Source organism: Phyllobates terribilis, unplaced genomic scaffold (genome assembly GCF_046119375.1).
Source record: "Phyllobates terribilis strain yellow unplaced genomic scaffold, ASM4611937v1 Scaffold_3__8_contigs__length_932513732, whole genome shotgun sequence".
In the NCBI taxonomy this organism is placed as follows: Eukaryota; Metazoa; Chordata; class Amphibia; order Anura; family Dendrobatidae; genus Phyllobates; species Phyllobates terribilis.
Genome location: NW_027362763.1, coordinates 584488110 through 584506014, shown reverse-complemented (window position 1 = coordinate 584506014; position 17905 = coordinate 584488110). Strand labels below are relative to the sequence as shown.

The window sequence follows — 17905 nt, the reverse complement described above, 5'->3', positions numbered from 1 at the left end:
TTGTAGCATTAATTTCCTAAAGACTGAATAACTCTATATGGCTAAAAATATAAATGTCTTTATCATGGATTGATGGCTTACGCTGTATCAGACTTTTTCAACAAGGGAAATAGTAGCCATGTTTTAGCAATATGCTTCTCCTGTTTTGAGAATACTAATATGTATTATGTTTGCAGTGTCCTGGAGCTGACTCTCAAATGACAAAAGATTTTTTCAAGTTCAATCCATCTAAAGCACGAAGCAAAACTTATATTAATTTGAGAGAAGTGTCGCAGCGATTCAAGCTCCCCCCTGGGAATTATATGATCGTACCGACCACGTTTGAACCTCACCAAGAAGCTGACTTTTGTCTGAGAGTATTTTCAGAAAAGAAAGCAGACATCAAGTAAGAAAGCTATATAGTTTCATAGTGTTTAAGGTTAAGTTCATCGAGTTCAACCTATAGCCTAACATGTTGATCCAGATGAAGGCAAAAACCCCATGGGGCAGACATTAATAGCTCAGGAGACGAGATCTCGGCGCAGAGATCTCAATTTGAGTATGCGCCGCCTCTGGTGGCCATTTTCCCGGAGTCCATCGCATAGGACAGTATGAAAGGTGAAGGGCTCCGCCTGCCACAACATGCCAGCGGAGCCCCCGCACCACCGGACACCTCCAGCACAGAAATTGGGAGACAGCATGGGGCCTGCAGCCGCCTTCAAACACTTTGTCCGGCACCCCGTCCGCATGTCTGGCACCTCGTCCGCATCTCTGGGACCCTGCAGCCAGAGGCAACCCTGGGACCCCGCTCTACCAACGTCGCCCCCCAGGTAAGCTGATTATAATACGCACCGGTTTATTGAAAAACATTTTTTTACTATTTTCCTCCCCAAAATTTATAATATTTATAAACCGGTGCGTCTTATAATCTGCAAAATACGGTACTGAAAGAGAAAAGGTGTTTAGCCGATTGGCTTTTCCATCATCCACTTGCACCATTTCATCCAGACTATTTTTGAGTAGGCCAACACATCATTTTTGAGTTTCTCACTTTTTATACAGTTGAAGAATATTTTTGGATTATTTTTACATTATTTGGCAATGAAGCTCTCTGTCTCAGTCTTTGATGCCTTGATTTTCTTTTTAAACATTTTTTTTTCACTAATTATTTAAAGCCTCGTCACTACCTTCTTGCTTTAATTCTCTAAACACTTTCTTTCTGTCATTTATTGCGCCCCTTACAGATCTATTATGCCATTGTGGTTTCCTCCTATTTCTAGATTATTTATTCCAGTACATGTTGTTCACAGGTCCTATTCTGGATGCTTTATAAAAGTGTGCCATTTGTTTTGTTCACCTTTATTTCTCAGGAAATTGTCCCTGTTTATGACACTAAGATCATCTCTCAGTCATAGGAGATTCATCTTTCTGAAGTTTAGTGTCTTTGTAGCCCCTTTACTAAACATCTGATTAAAGAATGCATGAAAACGTATTAATTTTTAATCATTCTTACTCAAGTGACCCCCTCCAACTTCTATATTTGATATGCGGTCTGGACTGTTGATTAATATTAGGTCTAGCAGTGCCACCCTCTTGTTGGGTCCTGTACCAGTTCTGAAAAATAATTGTCTCTCATTGTTGTAGAAAACCTGTTTCCAGAGAAATCGTCCGAGTTCTCCAGAAACCCCAAAACCTCCTTCCTACACCAATTCCTGAGCCACTTATTCACCTCCTGTTGCCTCTTTGTCATGGCACGTGGTACAGGCAGTATTTCAGAAAATACTACCTTCGAGGTACTTGCTTTAAGCTTACAGTCTATTTCCCTGAAATCATCATTAAGGACCTTCCACCTATCTTTAACCTTGTCATTGGTGCCGATGTGCACCATGACTGCTGGATCCTTACCAGCCCTTCACAGTAATTTGAGTACCCAATCAGCGATGTACCAAACTTGAGCACCAGAAAGACAACACATCATTTGGCCATTCCTTTCTTTGTGACAGATTGCTCTATGTGTTCCCCAAATAATGAAGTCCCCCACTACTAGCACCTGTCTGGCCTGCCCTGCAATTCTATTTCCCCTTACGTGAGCAGACACAGGAAGATGATTGCCCACAAAAAGATTTATACAGCATTCAAATGAGTTAAAGCTTCTAAAAAATAAATTTCTTTAGAGATTTGCAATGCAAATTTAGTTTTATCTGCTATTCAGCCAGCTTTAAATCCTAGTCACAACTTTATTACAGCTGTCGTAGTTATAAATCTGCTATAGTCTATGCCATACTATTTTCTTTTAGTTAATAGTTAATTATATAAAGGGAACCTGGCAGCTGACACATGCCACCCGCTCCTCGGGCAGCATGTATCGGGCACTGGCTGTATGATTTCAGCCATGTATGTTTGACTATGTTTGAAATTCTGCGACTTTTCAGAGAAAAACATAGTTTAAAAGCAACTGGGAACCGAGCCGCACAGGTGAGTTATTGAACAACAAGTTCCTGACAACTTCTCTCCACCACTGCCAATGACTGACAGGTCTCTCCCTATATACTCACACAAGGAGAGACCTGTCACTAAAGGGGAGCTGGTGGGGAGAAGGCGCCAGAGACTGGTCTTTTCCACTAGCTATCAGCCTTTAAAGTATGTTCTTCCCTGAAATGCCGCAGCGTTTCAGAGTCAAGCATACATGGCTAAAGTTACACAGTCAGCATCTGATACACGCTGCACTTTGTTCGGGCAGCATGTATAAGCTCTCAGGTTCCCTTTAACTGCATATAATTAAAATCGTTATCCGGGACTTTATTTTTTCTTCGGTGCTAAACACTTATCGGTAGGTAGTTACAAACCGCCTGCTTTTCTGCCGTATTCCAATCTCACCCAGCTCAGAGTGGTCACAGAGTGGTTATGTGACCAGTCCTGGTGGCAATTCTCCCACTTCCTGGGGCGTCCTGTCAAAAGAGCAGCTGCTTCTTTTCCGCTCTGCTGTTTTGATGGGGCATCCCTGCAGATGTCATAGATTAATAGCCTGCTTCCCAACTCCTAAAGCAGCGCAGGCGCCCAGAGCGAGTGTGTTGCATGAGCTGGTGGACAAACCGTGCAAAGGACTCTGCAAGTGACACTGACTTCCAGAATTCTGCTGCTTTGCAATTATAGCATCTTAGACTCTCTACGTATGCTGTGGCTTCTGTTCATAAGGGAAGCCACAATGATGTACAAGATGCCTGGCATGACCGATCCCAAAGGTTTCTGCATTTTGACTCTAGGAATAGTGCTACATGACGGACTATTCTTGCTGGCAAACCCGACAGAATTGTCAACGAAACTCAAAAGTAGGTTCATAAAGAAGAAATGACTGATAATATAATAGTGAAACTGAAATCTATTATCTTTTACAGAGAGATTGAAGGAGACATAAATGTGGATATTCCCGATGTAAGTTTTCTAATACTATGTTATATTTATGTATACGTTTGTTATATGATGGCAATGTCCTGGATAACTATAAAACATAAAGGTGCATCCACCTACAGGAGAGGCACATGCTACTGAATTCATTATTAGTTATTATCAGTATTATTATGCTCCTAGAGTGTGTAAAGAGAATCTGTCAGCAGAAATATTACAATGAACTACAGTTTTCACAAAGTTTGCTGCTTCAGTTTTTATATTGCCACTTTACATTAACTCTAGATTGTTAGGGAAAAGTCAAACTGGCCATGTCTCTCTCGAGCCGAGCACAAGCGCTGCATAGAATTATGTGAAGCGGTCACGCTCAAGTCAGCAGAGCCGCTGGCTAGTCCGTGCATTGCCATTGCGGACCGATCTCGGCCCAATTTATACGGCCATCTAACTGCTCTCTCATGGCGAGTAATCAGATAAATTGCAAATAATTACAAAGTCATTCCTTGCCATGAAAATTAAAGAAGTTGCCCACTACTATCTCGAATGCCCCCAATGTATTTACACTAACTAGAGAAATTTTTTTGTTATTACCTTGCTTGTTCTTTATCGCCTGTGAGCGGCGCTATTACTGGCCGCTCACAGGCATCACGTGACCCCCGACTGCAGCCGGTTCTGGCATCTGCTGATGTCACGTCAAGTCGGGCGTGACTCAGTGATTAAGTCACTCAGTGAAGGTAATTACAAAAACACTTCTCTCCTCAGTTTAAATACTTTGGAGGCATTTTATATAGTAGTGGACAACCTCTTTAATCTCATTTTCACTGAATATCAGCCCTGTCACAAACTGAGCCTTCTTACTTCATTTCAGTGATCTTCTCAATAGCTGAAGAGAAAGCGTTAACCCCTTCCTGACGGGGCCTATTTTTTCGGTTTTGCGCTTTAGATTTTTCTTCTTCCAAGAGCTATAATTTTTATTGTTTCATCCACATAGCCATATGGGGGCTTGTTTTTTGTGGGATGAGTTGTACATTTGAATGGCACTATTCATTTTATCATGTGATGTACTGGAAAACATAAAAAATATTCCAAGTGCGGCAAAATAGCAAAAAAAAAAAATGTAATTCTGCAATTATTTTTTTGCTATTTTTTTTATTTACCATGTTCACTGTCTGGTAAAACTGACCTGGCATTATGATTCTCCAGGTCTGTGTGATTACGCAGATACAAAACATGTATGTTTTTTTTTTCTTTTCTAGCCGATGGGGCTGCGTTTTGTTATTTGTTGTGCCCTGGGCTAATGTTTTTATTGATACCATTTTGAGGTAGATATGATGTTTTGATTGCCTCTTATTGCATTGTAATGCGGCGGCTGAAAATCCAGAATTCTTGCTTATTGATTTTTTTTCTCATACAACGTTTATCGATCAGGTTAATTTATTTTATATTTTGATAGATCAGACTTTAACGATTGAACTTTTATATTTTTATTTTGTTTATATTTTTAAAAACATTTTTTTTTCACTTTCTATTGTATTCTACTGTATTTATTATTCACCTTAGGGAACTTGAACCTGCGATTGTCTGATAACTATACATGGTAATACCACAGTATTACTATGTATAGAAAAAATCATGGTCCCCTATGAACGCCAGCAACAGGCTGGCTTTCACAGGAGTACTGTCTTGACAGTCACAGGGGTCTTCAGCAGACCCTTGGCTGTCAAGGCAGCATATCCGTGCCCCGTGATCACGTCATGGGCACGCCGATGGATGATCAAAATGAAGCTGCTGTTGGAGGCTAAATAGCACACTCATCATCTGCTGGGAAAGAAGCAAGCTCCCAAAGTCAGAAAGACGGCATATGAAATATTAGTACATCATATCTTGGCAAAGGGTTAAAGGTTATGTTCCTTTTCAGTAATTGAATGTCACCAGCTGCAGGTTCTTATACAGAAACAAACCAGCTGTACTCTCCTTCCGGGGGTCCACTGGCGAGTCTCCACCACTGCTCCTGTTGTATGGCCTAGGCTGCGGTGCTAATGTCATGTCAACAGCGTGGCAGCCAATCAGTGCAAGAGGGAGTTCTGGCTACACTGGCAGAGCTGCTGAGCTCACGGATTAATTGTTGCACTTTCGACGTGACATCAGCACTGCAGCCAATGCCAGAAACTGGGAGCATCCGCTGAGACTCGATATTGTACTTCCCTTTCCCAGTTTCAATGTGGTTTATTTCTTTATAATAACCTGCAGGTGAGGGCATTAATTTACTGAAAGGGAACAAACCCTTTAACGAGGACTCAGCAGTTGATATCACTTGATTAAAATCTAAAAGAGCACACAAATTGCTTTAAAAGAGGGCTGGTACTTGAAATCATTGTCTACTACTGATAGCCATGATTACTTACAAGGAATCACATACAGTCATCATTGCTTTGCATCAAAAGAGCTTTACAGGCAAGGGCATTTCTTCCATTGCTGCCAAAATCAACCATTCAATTGCTGTGAAGTAGACTTCAGGGTGCCCCCAAAAATTTTGCAAATGACAGAAATGTCTCCTAAAGAAGATTCAGGTTTGGGATTGGTTCAAAACCAGTGCAGGGCCTGCTCAAAAGGCAGGAAGCATCTGAATGCACAGATAAGTGAAGCCAATTGGAGGCTGGCCTGGTATCAGGAAGGACCGCAATGAAGCCTCTTCTCTCCAAAAAAAATATCGAGGACAGATTGACATTCATTAGGAAGTACAGGGATTGGCTTGCTGAAGACTGGAGTAAAGTTATTTTCTCTGCTGAAACCTCCTTCAGACTATTTGGGACATCAAAGACTGATTGTCCGAAGAAGAAGAGGTGAGTGCTACCATGAGTCCTGTGTTATGACAACAGTAAAGCATCCTGAGACAATTCATGTGTAAGGCTACTTTTCAGCCAAGGGAGTGGACTCGCACATAATTTTGCTTAAGAACACCACCATGAATAAAGAATGGTATCTAAACATCCTCCAAGAGCAACATCTCCCAACAATCCAGAACCAATTTGGTGATTAACCATGCTTTTCCAGCATGATGGAGCACCATGTCACGAGGCAAAAGTGATTACGAAGTGTAATTGTAAACAAAACCTTGAAATTTTGAGTCTATGGCCAGGAAACTCCCCAGATCTCAATCCCAATGAAATCCCGTGGTCAGTCATCAAAAAGAAGAAACCGAAATTGTGATAAACTCCAAGCCCTATTTAGGCAAGAATGTGTTGCCATCAGTCAGTATTTGGCCCAGAAACTGATATTCAGCATGCCAAAGTGAATTTCAGAAGTCTTAAAAAACTAAGGGTCAAGATTATAAATATTGAGTCTTTGCATAAACTTGATGTATTTGATGTATCAATAAAAGTTTAAAACATATGAAATGCTTCTAATTGTACTTTACAAGTGATTTGCTGGTAGATACTGTAGCTGGAAGGAGAGCCATTGTTACAGAGTAGCAACCAAAAGGTAGTAAGGGTTAAACTCGCTACAAGAGGTTGTGGATGTAATTATTGTATAAAATCAAACTGTAAAAACACTTTGTGCTTCAAAGCTGTACCCTCATCTTCTTAATGTATGTATACAAGTAACACAAAGATAGCAATTTAAAGAGAGAATGAGCGCCAAAAAAGGGGGTGGGAAACAAGCTTCTGAATAGTTTTTTGTTGATTTTTTTTTTTTTTTTTTTACACAGGCTTTTGGATGGTAAAGGAATTAGTAAGAGTACATAAAATAAACATAACCATACAAAGATCAAATTGATTCCATACATGATAAAAAATGTAATATATAATATAATGTAAAATATATCAAACTTAAAGTGCCTATAGCAGCATGAACACCGAATACGGCCCTGTATGTGTATGTTTATATATGTGTGAGGTGGGTAATGGACTATATACATATATACTCCATTACCCAGCTCAAAATCACCAAATTAACTCTAAAAAGACTGAATATAGATGCGCTGCAGAATAAAAATTACTTGCTGATCGTATGTTCAGTCTTTTGAGCTTCTATTAACTGCTTCAGGTTTCCAAAACTGCAAAGTGGTTGAACAAACTGACCCAATCATTCCTCAGGCAGCTTAAACTTAGAAGCTGCTCACTAAATTAAATTAAAAAACTGTCCCCAAAAGATGTCGAAAAAGATGACCGCACAAAAGTAGCGTTAGCACAAAAGACGCCAGCATGTCCTGAAGAGTCTTCTGCCTGAAAAAAATCATTAAATTTGCAGAAGTTTAAAAGACTTTGTGCACCCATACCCTTTAGATAGTAGTTCGGCCTCCCCATACACAAACTAAGGCCGGTTTCACATGTCCGCATATTTCCGGTACTAGAGATATCCATGTGTCAGAGTGTGTCACGTGTGGCAACCGTGTGCTGCCCGTGTGCCGCATCAGGAACACACTGACCGGCGTCTGGGAATCGGCGCTATAGGTAGCGCTGTTCCCAGTCGCCGGATGCTGAACGCTGCCCTCATCATGGTTCCCTGCCGGCGCTACGATCAGCACGAGCAGGGACCATGATGAGAGTAGTGGTAGTCTGTTCCCGGTGTCCACCCATGTAAAAATGTAATCCATGTGCTCAGTGACTGACAGGACACCGCTCCTGAGCTGCAGCTCCGGAGCGGCTCATTCTCCCCGGCTCCTCGGTAGCAGCTGTCGCATGGATTACAGCGAGGGACACCTAGGAGAGGTGAGTACATGGATTTTATTATTTTATTCTTATTTTTACACACGTGGACACCGGGAACAGACTACCACTATCCTCATCATGGTCCCTACTGATGCTGATCACAACGCTGGCAGCGAACCATGATGAGGGCAGAGTAGAGCATCGGCGCTTGGGAACAGCAAGTACTGCAGCGCTGATTCCCAAGAGCTGGTACATGTCACACGGATGACACACGGATGTCATCCACATGGTACATTTTGCGGACCGTGTGTCCGCAAAAAAACGGACTTGTCTCCTTGTGGAGCACACGGACAAACGGTCTGTGAAAACACACTGAGATGTGCACAGACCCATTCAATTGAATGGGTCTTCGTGTGTCAGTGTCTCCGGTACGTCTGGAAACTGTCACCACTACTACCGGAGATACTGATGTGTGAAAGAGCCCTATAACTGTCCGAATCCACCAATATCGACAAGTTCTGCTGAAAGTCTAATGTGTATGGGTTCTCCTGACTGATGTCCGGGGAGATAAGGATTCAGCATGTTTGATTTAGGGCTGAAAATCCTTATGTTTTCTAAATTATAAACCTGCAGAGATGTCTGGCAGCAGCTCTCTTAGGCCACGGCCCCACTATTCGTATTTGGTCAGTATTCGGTCAGTATTTTTTCTCAGGACCAAGAGTGGATGATAAAAGCAGAATCGGTACACTTGTTTCTATTATACCTGTTCTCTAATTGTTCCTCAACTGGTTTTGGCTCCCACTCCAGAGAAAAAATACTGACTGAATACTGACCAAATACTGATAGTGGGGCCATGGCCTTGGGATATGTTACCACGATGAGTTTTTAGTGAGTTTTTTTTATGCTGTGGATTTTCAAAAATGCAAATAACCTATTTTCCTTAATGGGTGCAGAAATGGTGCAGAAAATCTGAAACATTCAAATCTCTAAAAAAGTTCATCATGGGAACATAGCCTTATAGTGAACACAGAAATGCTTGGCAAAGTGAGCCCTCCTGTATATGAGACAGTTGGGGCAAAATAGCTGCCAGCCGAGTGATCAGACAGCTGTCTATAATGTATGGGGCATTAAACCCTTGTTCAGCTGACAAATACGGTCTAATTCAGATGGCTGTATTATCAGTCCCGCACACTGAACCTATCAATCAAGTATCATGTGTAATAAATTAAAGATTACAACATCTACATTGATGATTCATCAGAACCACTATCCGTACACAACTACATTACCAGAACAATTACCAGCACATAAATACAATCACCAGAACCAACGTCGGCAGATAAATACATCACCAAGATTAGTACAGCAATCCCTTGCAATGTCAGGTTAGCCACCAGTTATACACCATCGTCAGTACATGAAAAAATAATAATTTTTATTTCTATAGCGCCAACATATTCCGCAGCACTTTACATTTTAGAGGGGACTTGTACTGACAATAAAGACATTACAGATTAACACATAAATCAGATAACCAAAGGAATGAAGTGCCTGCCTGCAGGCATACAGTCTATGAGGAAATAGGGGAGACACGAAAGGTGAATGGTAAAAAATGCTTGTATTGTATGGTGCGGCAATCAATAAAATACATAGAGGGATTCAAATAACGCTGCATGAACCATTCACCAGCCAATATCAGTACAAGTACAGGCACAGAGGGCTAATACATCACCAGAACAATCATCAGTACAGAAATACAGCACTAGAACCATTGTAAGTACATAAATACATCACTAAGATGAATACAGCAATCACTTGCAATGTCAGGTTAGATACAATTGTATCGCATGAAACTGCAACTCCCAGTATGTCCTTAACAATGGCAAGGAGATTATTGCAGCAGTTGTTACCAACCATCATCAAACTACAGACCATACAGGAACCACAGTACTAATTAGATGCAGTCCGAAACACTAGTAAATATTTAAAAAGTAACTTAAAGGGGTGGTCTGAAAGAAAAACTTTTCATTCTAAATCTTTAGATATTTAGTGTCATGATTAAGGGATGAGCGAGCATGCTCGTCACTGCTCGGTACTCGCCCGAGCATCTCACTGCTCGAGATGCTCGGTGAGTATTTCCAGGATGCTCAGGGGGGAGCTCGGGTCCATGCCCCGCACAGCCAATTAATATGCAGGGATTGCCTGCCACTCACTCTAATGTTGTAGCCATGTTGGTTGTGGCATTACAGTGATTGGCTGGCCGCATAGTGTCATCGGGTCTATATAAGACCTGGCGAACCTATGCTAGTCACCGGCTACCCTTCAGACAGGCACAGTAGGGAGAGATGCTGCTGAGTGAGGGACAGAATTGGTAGTTTAATAGTTAGATATAGGTATTCCACAGCAAGATCTGTATATCCATCTGAACTAACAGTCCTTCTGAGGGCTAATCCAGCTGCATATATTAGTGGTGACAGCAGGAGTTAGGCAGGCAGAGTTTGTAGACAGTGTATACAAAACAATAGGGTCCATTGCACATTCTGTCTGCTGCTGCTGTTACAGATATCCATAGCCCTACATATCAGGGCTATTTTTTTTGCACTTAATCCTGATTATTTGCTTTAAAAACAATTACAGTACACCATTTTACAACTTTACTACTTTTTGCTTGTTAGCAGAATACAGCCTGATTTTTTTGATTTCATTCGCATATTACTGCGGTAATAATTGTGACATTTTTTGGACCAGGCCAAATATTCCACTCCATTTAAAATGGGCAAGGCACATGGCAAGGGACGGGGAAGTGGACGTGATGATGATGGTTCATGCACAGGCCGAGGTCATGAGCAAGATGAAACTGTGCCTGCTGAGGGAGCACAACAAACACCCTCATCATGTCGAACTACCTTCCTGTCCCAATTACTAGGGGGCTGCGGAACACTGCTATTAAAGCCAGAGGAGTGTGAAAAGGTTGTTTGTTGGATAGCAGATAATGCTTACCGTCAGTTTGCCACCACTACCACCTTCTTGTCTTCCACACGGTCCAGTCTCCGCAGCCGTGAGTCTGGACCAAATATTCCTCACACTGATTCTCCTTCCTCCCACCACGCCGAGTGCCCAAAGACAATTGATCCCACACTTGGACACTCCGAAGAGCTGTTCACTTTTCCAATTATGGATTGGGGCAAGAGGAGATCGCATGTAGCGATGCCCAAATATTTGAGCAGTCACGGTCACACGAAGGTGACGGTGGGAAAGTGTCGCAAGAGGTGGATGATAATGATGAGACACAATTGCCATCAAGTCAGGAGGAGGCACAGGGTGCGTACGTGGAAGCCAAGGTGGTGGACGATGAAGTCACTGACCCAAGCTGGCAAGGTGACATGCATAAAGAGGACAGCTGCACAGAGTGGGAGGGAGACGTAGCACCACAACCGGCAGGAACAAGCAGTGGGGTGGCCACAGACACAAGGCGGGCAATTGCTCCCCAGAACACCAACACGAGGGAAGTTGTCAGTCCAACTGTTAGGGCTTCCAGAGTCTGGCTCTTTTTTAAAGACTGTCCAGATAACCACAAAAAGGTCATTTGCAACGTCTGCCATGCCAGCATCAGCAGGGGGAGCAAAACTACCAGCCTGACCACCACCAGCATGCTCAGGCACATGACATCAAAACACCCGGCTAGTTGGGCTGAATGGCTGGATCCAGAAATGGTGTCTGCGGATGACACCACTGCCTGTTCTGCTGTTGTGCGTGCACGCCAATCCTCTGTCCATGGCGCAGGTGAAGATGCCTCCCGCCCTTGCACACTTGCAACCATCACCATCAGCGTCCACGTCCTTGTCACAGCGCAGCTGTCACGGGTGTGTCTAAGGTGACAGACAGTCTCCCTGCAATTGGTTGCAGGAGATCTCTACGTTTGGCATTACAGACATCTTCTTAGAGGCTGGCTGTCTCTAGGACCCAGTGGCTACCTCCCTCTGGCTAATTAGATCCCTGGCCTGGGTGTATAAATACCTGGTGTGTTTCAGAGGGAGGTGCCGGCGATATTAATTACTACTTGTGAGGCTTTAGCAAGAGCAGTACTTCATCCTCTCTGGAGCTTGAGGCCGTGTGCGCATTTGTCTCGAGTCATCTAAAGCTAAGAAACCCCCCCCTGTTTGTCTACCCTTGTTGTCTATAGAGTTTAGTGGAGATTGACTAGTGCTCATCTCCTCCCATTCCTAGCCTTAGCCATATGCCAGGGAAAGTCAGGGCGAGGCACGCGTGCGGCGATTGATGAAGAGCCAATATAGGGACAGTAGTTGAGACAGGGTGACAATAGACCAGACTAGGAGGTCTCCCCTTCCCCCTTTTCTTAGTCTGGGCTCCCTTTCCCTCTTCCCTTTGTGTTGCACTAAGTCTTTTCCACACCTGGCGTTACAGCAGCGTACATTTGTCCCTACCCCAGTCCTTTGAACACAAGTGCAAATACGCAGCCAACGCCCCACAGGTCACACTAATAAACTCACACATTTTTTGAATGCTTGCACTTGAAATGTTGCCTTTTAGGAGACGAAATCTTTACGCAACCTGATGGCGACGGCCGTCCATCGGTTCTTGGTCCCCAGCGGCCACAATTTCTCCCGGTGTGCCATCCCCGCATTACACAAGCACGTGTCCCAGAACATTACCCGTGCCCTCAACAACTCTGTTACTGGGAACGTCCACCTAACCACGGACACGTGGACAAGTGCTTGTGGCCAGGGACAGTACATCTCGCTGGTGGCACACTGGGTTAATATAGTGGAAGCCGGGACCCAGTCGAACCCTGGGACAGAACAAGTCCTCCCGACGCCAAGGATTGCAGGCCCTGGGTCAATCAGGGTTGCCCCCACATTGCACAGCTCCTGCACCTCCTCCTTCTCCATCTCCGAAATGACCACATCAGGCGGAAGCTGGAAGCACTGCAGCACTGCCTCGTCCAAGTGGCAACAGGCACTGCTGAAGCTAATAGGCTTAGGGGACAATTCGCACACCGCTGAAGAGTTGTTGACAGCTGTAACAGAGCAGGCAGATCTGTGGCTGTCACTGCTAAACCTACAGCCAGGCATGGTCATGTGTGACAATGGCCGCAACCTGGTGGCAGTTCTGGGGCTTGGCAAGCTCTCACATGTACCATGCCTGTCCCATGTGCTCAACCTAGTGGTTCAGCGATTTCTCAAAACCTACCCGGATCTGCCTGAGCTGATTGTCAAAGTACGCCACGTGTGCCCATTTTTGAAAGTCACCTAGAGCTTCCGCCGCCCCCGCCGTGCTTCAGCAGCGTTTACAGCTTCCAGATCACCGACTGGTGTGTGATGTCACCACGTGTTGTAACTCAAAGTTGCATATGTTGGAAAGGATTTGTGAGCAGTTGAGTACCAGCTTCAACATGCCTGTCGTTATTCTGGTCAGCCTCCGCACATAAGAACTGAGGAGTGGGCATGGATGTAAGACATCTGTGTCATCCTCCAAAACTTTGTGGAAGATGGTGAGCGGTGATGACGCCATAATTAGCGTCACCATCCCACTTCTCTGTCTTCTGAAACACTCGCTGCTCACAATTAAAGAGGAGGCATTGCAGGCGCAGCACAATGAGATGGAGCCAGGAACCATACAGGATGATGCCACACAGCCCAGCCTCCTCTCATCCCAACGCGGATTGGGTGATAATGAGGAGGAGGAACAGGAGCTGATTTCCTGCGCTACAGATGGTACTACCCACACAACTGTCATACCGTCTGTTCAGCATGGATGGCCTGAAGAAAAAGAGAATGAGGACGATAAGAAGTAGAGCATGGACAGTCGTCCTCTTGGTCAGGACAGGGAAGACTTGGCTGTTACCAGTCTGGCACACATGGCTGACTTTATGTTCCTTTGCCTTTCCCATGACCCTCGCATTGTACACATTTTGGCCAACAGTAATTACTGGTTGGTCACGCTTATAGACCCATGCTACAAGGAGAACTTTGTGTCTCTCCTTCCCGCGGCGGAGACGTCTAGTAAAATGTTGCAGTACCAGAAGGCCCTTGTTGAGGAATTATTTAAAAAATTCACATCAGAAAATGCTGGCGGCAGAGGTCACAGTTCCTTGGACAAGGAGTACAGGGGAGGGAGACACAAATACGATGCAGCAGAGGCAGGGGAACACTGTCAAAGGTGTGGGACAGTTTTCTCAGACCCTCCCAGCGCCCAGGCCCTGATGTGCGGAGTACCCTGACAAGGAGGGAAAAGTTTTGGAAGATGCTGAAGGAGTACCTTGTCGACCGTACCAACGTGCTGCGTGATTCCTCTGTGTCTTATAATTATTGGGTATCCAAGCTGGACAAGTGGTAAGAACTGTCTCTCTACGCCTTGGAGGTCCTGGCCTGCCATGCCACTACCACATTGTCAGAGCGGGTTTTTAGTGCCGCCGGGGGCATTATAACTGATAGGTGCATCAGCCTGTAAACTGAAAATGCTGACAGGCTGACTCTTATCAAAATGAACAAGGGCTGGATTGGGCCAGACTTCTCATCACCACCAGATGATAGCAGCGGAACATAAAATCAAGTCCAGTGGCTTTTTTTTGGGTGGGGGGGTCTACTCCCATGCACCGCTTCACACCCAGACATGGGTATACGCTTCCTGATTTTGTCTATTTTCTGTTGTCCTCCTCCTTCTCCTCATACTCCGCCACCATATCACCAGGGTGAACATGATGCAACACCCACAATTTTTTTAAGGGTGTTTATGATGCATGTAGAAAATTTTTGTTATATAGTATGTTCATGTATACCCCCGGAGGTAAATGTTTTTCAGCCCATGCAATTAGTGCATGGGCATTACCAGTATAACAGACCCACTCCTTAACAATTGTAACAATTTATTTAATGAGGACCTCCTCTACGTCTCTTCAAAGGAGTACTGGAGTGCGTCCAGTTTTGGGCTGCCCTTGCAGCCATTGCATGGGCATTACCACTATAGGAGAGCTACTCTTATATAATGGGAACATTTTTTTTTAGTGGAGCCCTCCTCTGTCTCTTCAAGGTGTATTGGGGTTTTTCAAAATTTTGGGCAAGCCTTGCAGTCACTGAATACACCAAAACAGTATAGGAGACTTGCTCCTTAATAATGGGAACATTTTTTAAACTGAGGCCCTCTTCTATGTCTCTTCAAAGGGGTATTGTGGTGCTTCCAAATTTTAGGCAGGCCTTGCAGTAACAACATACGCAGTAACATTAAACTAGACCTGCTCCTTTATAATGAGAACATTTTTTTAACTGAGGCCCTCCTCTATGTTTCTTCAAAGGTGTCATGGGGTTTTTCCAAATTTTGGGAAGGCCTTGCAGTCACTGCATACACAATAACAGTATAGGAGACCCGCTCCTTAATAATGGAAACAACAAAGCATAGCCGGCTGATGGCCCTCTAACAATAGTGAGGGCCTACTGTTGGCCCTTTAACAATAATAAGGGCCACCTGAAGGCCCTGTAAAAATAGGCTTTGTGGCTGAGTCCCTCCTTCATAAATGAAACCAGATGTGTCTGATCATGTCTCACACACCACATGGTCAGATAAGGTAGTAAAATGTTAAAATGACATTTACTGGTGAATGTATTTTTCACCGTTGAAAGCAATGCAAAAGTGCATATACGCATCAAAAACGCTACGTGTGAACATAGCCCAAGGTGTGGAGGAGCAATTTTGTTTTTGTGGGTTTTTTTTGCCTTATATACAAGTCATTACCCTGGAAAGAATGTCCCTTAATATTTTTTCCAGGAAAATCCATTTTGGCTTCATTTTTGTATGTTTTATTATGAGTCTGTAAAAGTGGCGTGATACTCTGCCAACGATGTTCACAGCAGTGACCTGAGAGTCAGAGATGCTTCCAGGGGTCTTCCACATGTTGTTCAGATGTCATTTGAACACTGTTTATATTGATTTGACCAATTTTTTGTCAACCTCCAGACCTCCGGGGTGAAAGGAAGGCCACCGGGAAAAATGCTCGAGTTTCCCATTGACTTACATTGGGCTTGTTGCTCGGGTCTAGCACTCGAGCATTACGATTTGCTCGACCCGAGCAACGAGCACCCGAGCATTTTAGTGCTCACTCATTACTAGTCACAATCTAAACTATTTTCATATATACTTGTATTAAAAATTCCATGTCCGTCCTTAACTACATTATCTGCTTTTCGTTTTTCTTTTTAGGCTATGTGCCCACAATGCAGAAATGATCTGATGATCGCTTGTGTGTAGCAAAGGCAATCAGACAATTGCAGCTTCAAGTCTCCCATGGAGACTATTGAGCATGCAAAATTTAAAAAATAAATTTTTTTAAAAATATAAAAAAAAAAAAGTTTAAATCATCCCCTGTTTGCCCTATTCAAAATAAAATAATAATAAAAAAAATCACATATAGGGTATGTGCCCATGATGCAGAAATGCTCCGGATTTTTTCCTGAGCGTTTCTGCATCTCCCTGGCAGAAAAAACGCATGCGGATTGTACATGCGGATTGTACATGTGTTTTTCCTGCCAGGGACATGCGGATGTGAAGCGTTCTTCACTAGCATTTCCGCATGCGGGTTGACAAGCGCTTTCCAAGCGATTTTAGCATCACTTAGAAAGTGCTTGTCAACTTGGTCACACAGTATGAATCCATGCAACCGGCATGGATTTATATAGTGTGACCCGAGAGAATGTTAAAAATTAAAAAATAAATATTATACTTACCTACTGATGGCCCCCGGAGTCTTTATTCGATGCGTCTCGACTTGCCAGCAGCTCGCGGTACACTGAAAGTGTTTTCTCCCTTTCTTCCCAGAGCCATAACTTTTTTATTTTTCGGTCAATATGGCCATGTGAGGGCTTATTTTTTGCAGGACAAGATGTACTTTTGAAAGACACCATTGGTTTTAACATATTGTGTACTGGAAAACAGGAATAAAATTCCAAGTGAGTTGAAATTGCAAAAAAAGTGCACTTTTACAGTTTTTGTTTTTTTACCATGTTCACTAAATCATAAAACTAACCTGCCATTATGATCCTCCTTGTCATTATGAGTTCGTAGATACTAAACTTGTATAGGTTTATTTAAGTGGTGAAAAAAAATCCAAAGTCTGTTAAAAAATAAATAAATAAATTTAAAAAATGGCGCCATTTTCCGAGACCCGTTGCGTCCCCATTTTTTGGGATCTAGGGCCGGGTGAATGTTTTTTTTGCGCACCGAGCTGACATTTTCATTGATACCATTTTGGGGTAGATACGATGTTTTGATCGCCCATTATTGCATTTTATTGCGATGTAGCGGCGACCAAAAAAACATAATTTTGGCGTTTTGAATGTTTTACGCCATTTACAGATTGGAATAATTCTTTTTTATATTGATAGATCGGGCGATTCTGAACGTGGTGACACCAAATATGTGTATGGCTGTGTGCCCACGATGCGTTTTTTAAGCGTTTCCGCAGCAGCAAAAACGCTGCAGAAACGCTTAAAAAATGCATGATAGAAAGCCTGCCATGTTCCCCAATGATAATCCGACTGTGCTGTGGACATGCTGTGGAAATTTCCGCTGTGGATTATCATTGCAGAAAAAAATGCAGCACTACCAATTATTTTGCATAAGCGCTGCATTTTCGCCGCCATTGACTTGCATTGGAATGCATGGAATCCGCATAACTGGATCTGTACATGCGCATTCCATGCTTTTCAATGTGCGGATGGTACCCGGGTCTGGAGGAGAGGAGACTCTCCTCCGGACCCGGGTACCATAGAACCTGTAAAAAAAGAATAAAATGAAAAATAAATATTATACTTACCTTCTGATGGCTCGCGGTCTCCTTGTCTTCGCTTGCCGGCAGCTCG

General features: G+C 43.5%; 1 protein-coding gene across 1 annotated transcript in view; it reads left to right on the top strand.

Moving 5' to 3' along the window:
- Window positions 1–17905, top strand: part of CAPN9 (calpain 9) — a 475752-nt gene that overhangs the window by 286950 nt on the left and 170897 nt on the right. The window contains exons 11-12 of the mRNA XM_073671460.1: window positions 177–385; window positions 3375–3411. Of these exons, the coding sequence (XP_073527561.1) occupies window positions 177–385; window positions 3375–3411 (246 nt within the window). The remainder of the gene's footprint in view (window positions 1–176; window positions 386–3374; window positions 3412–17905) is intronic.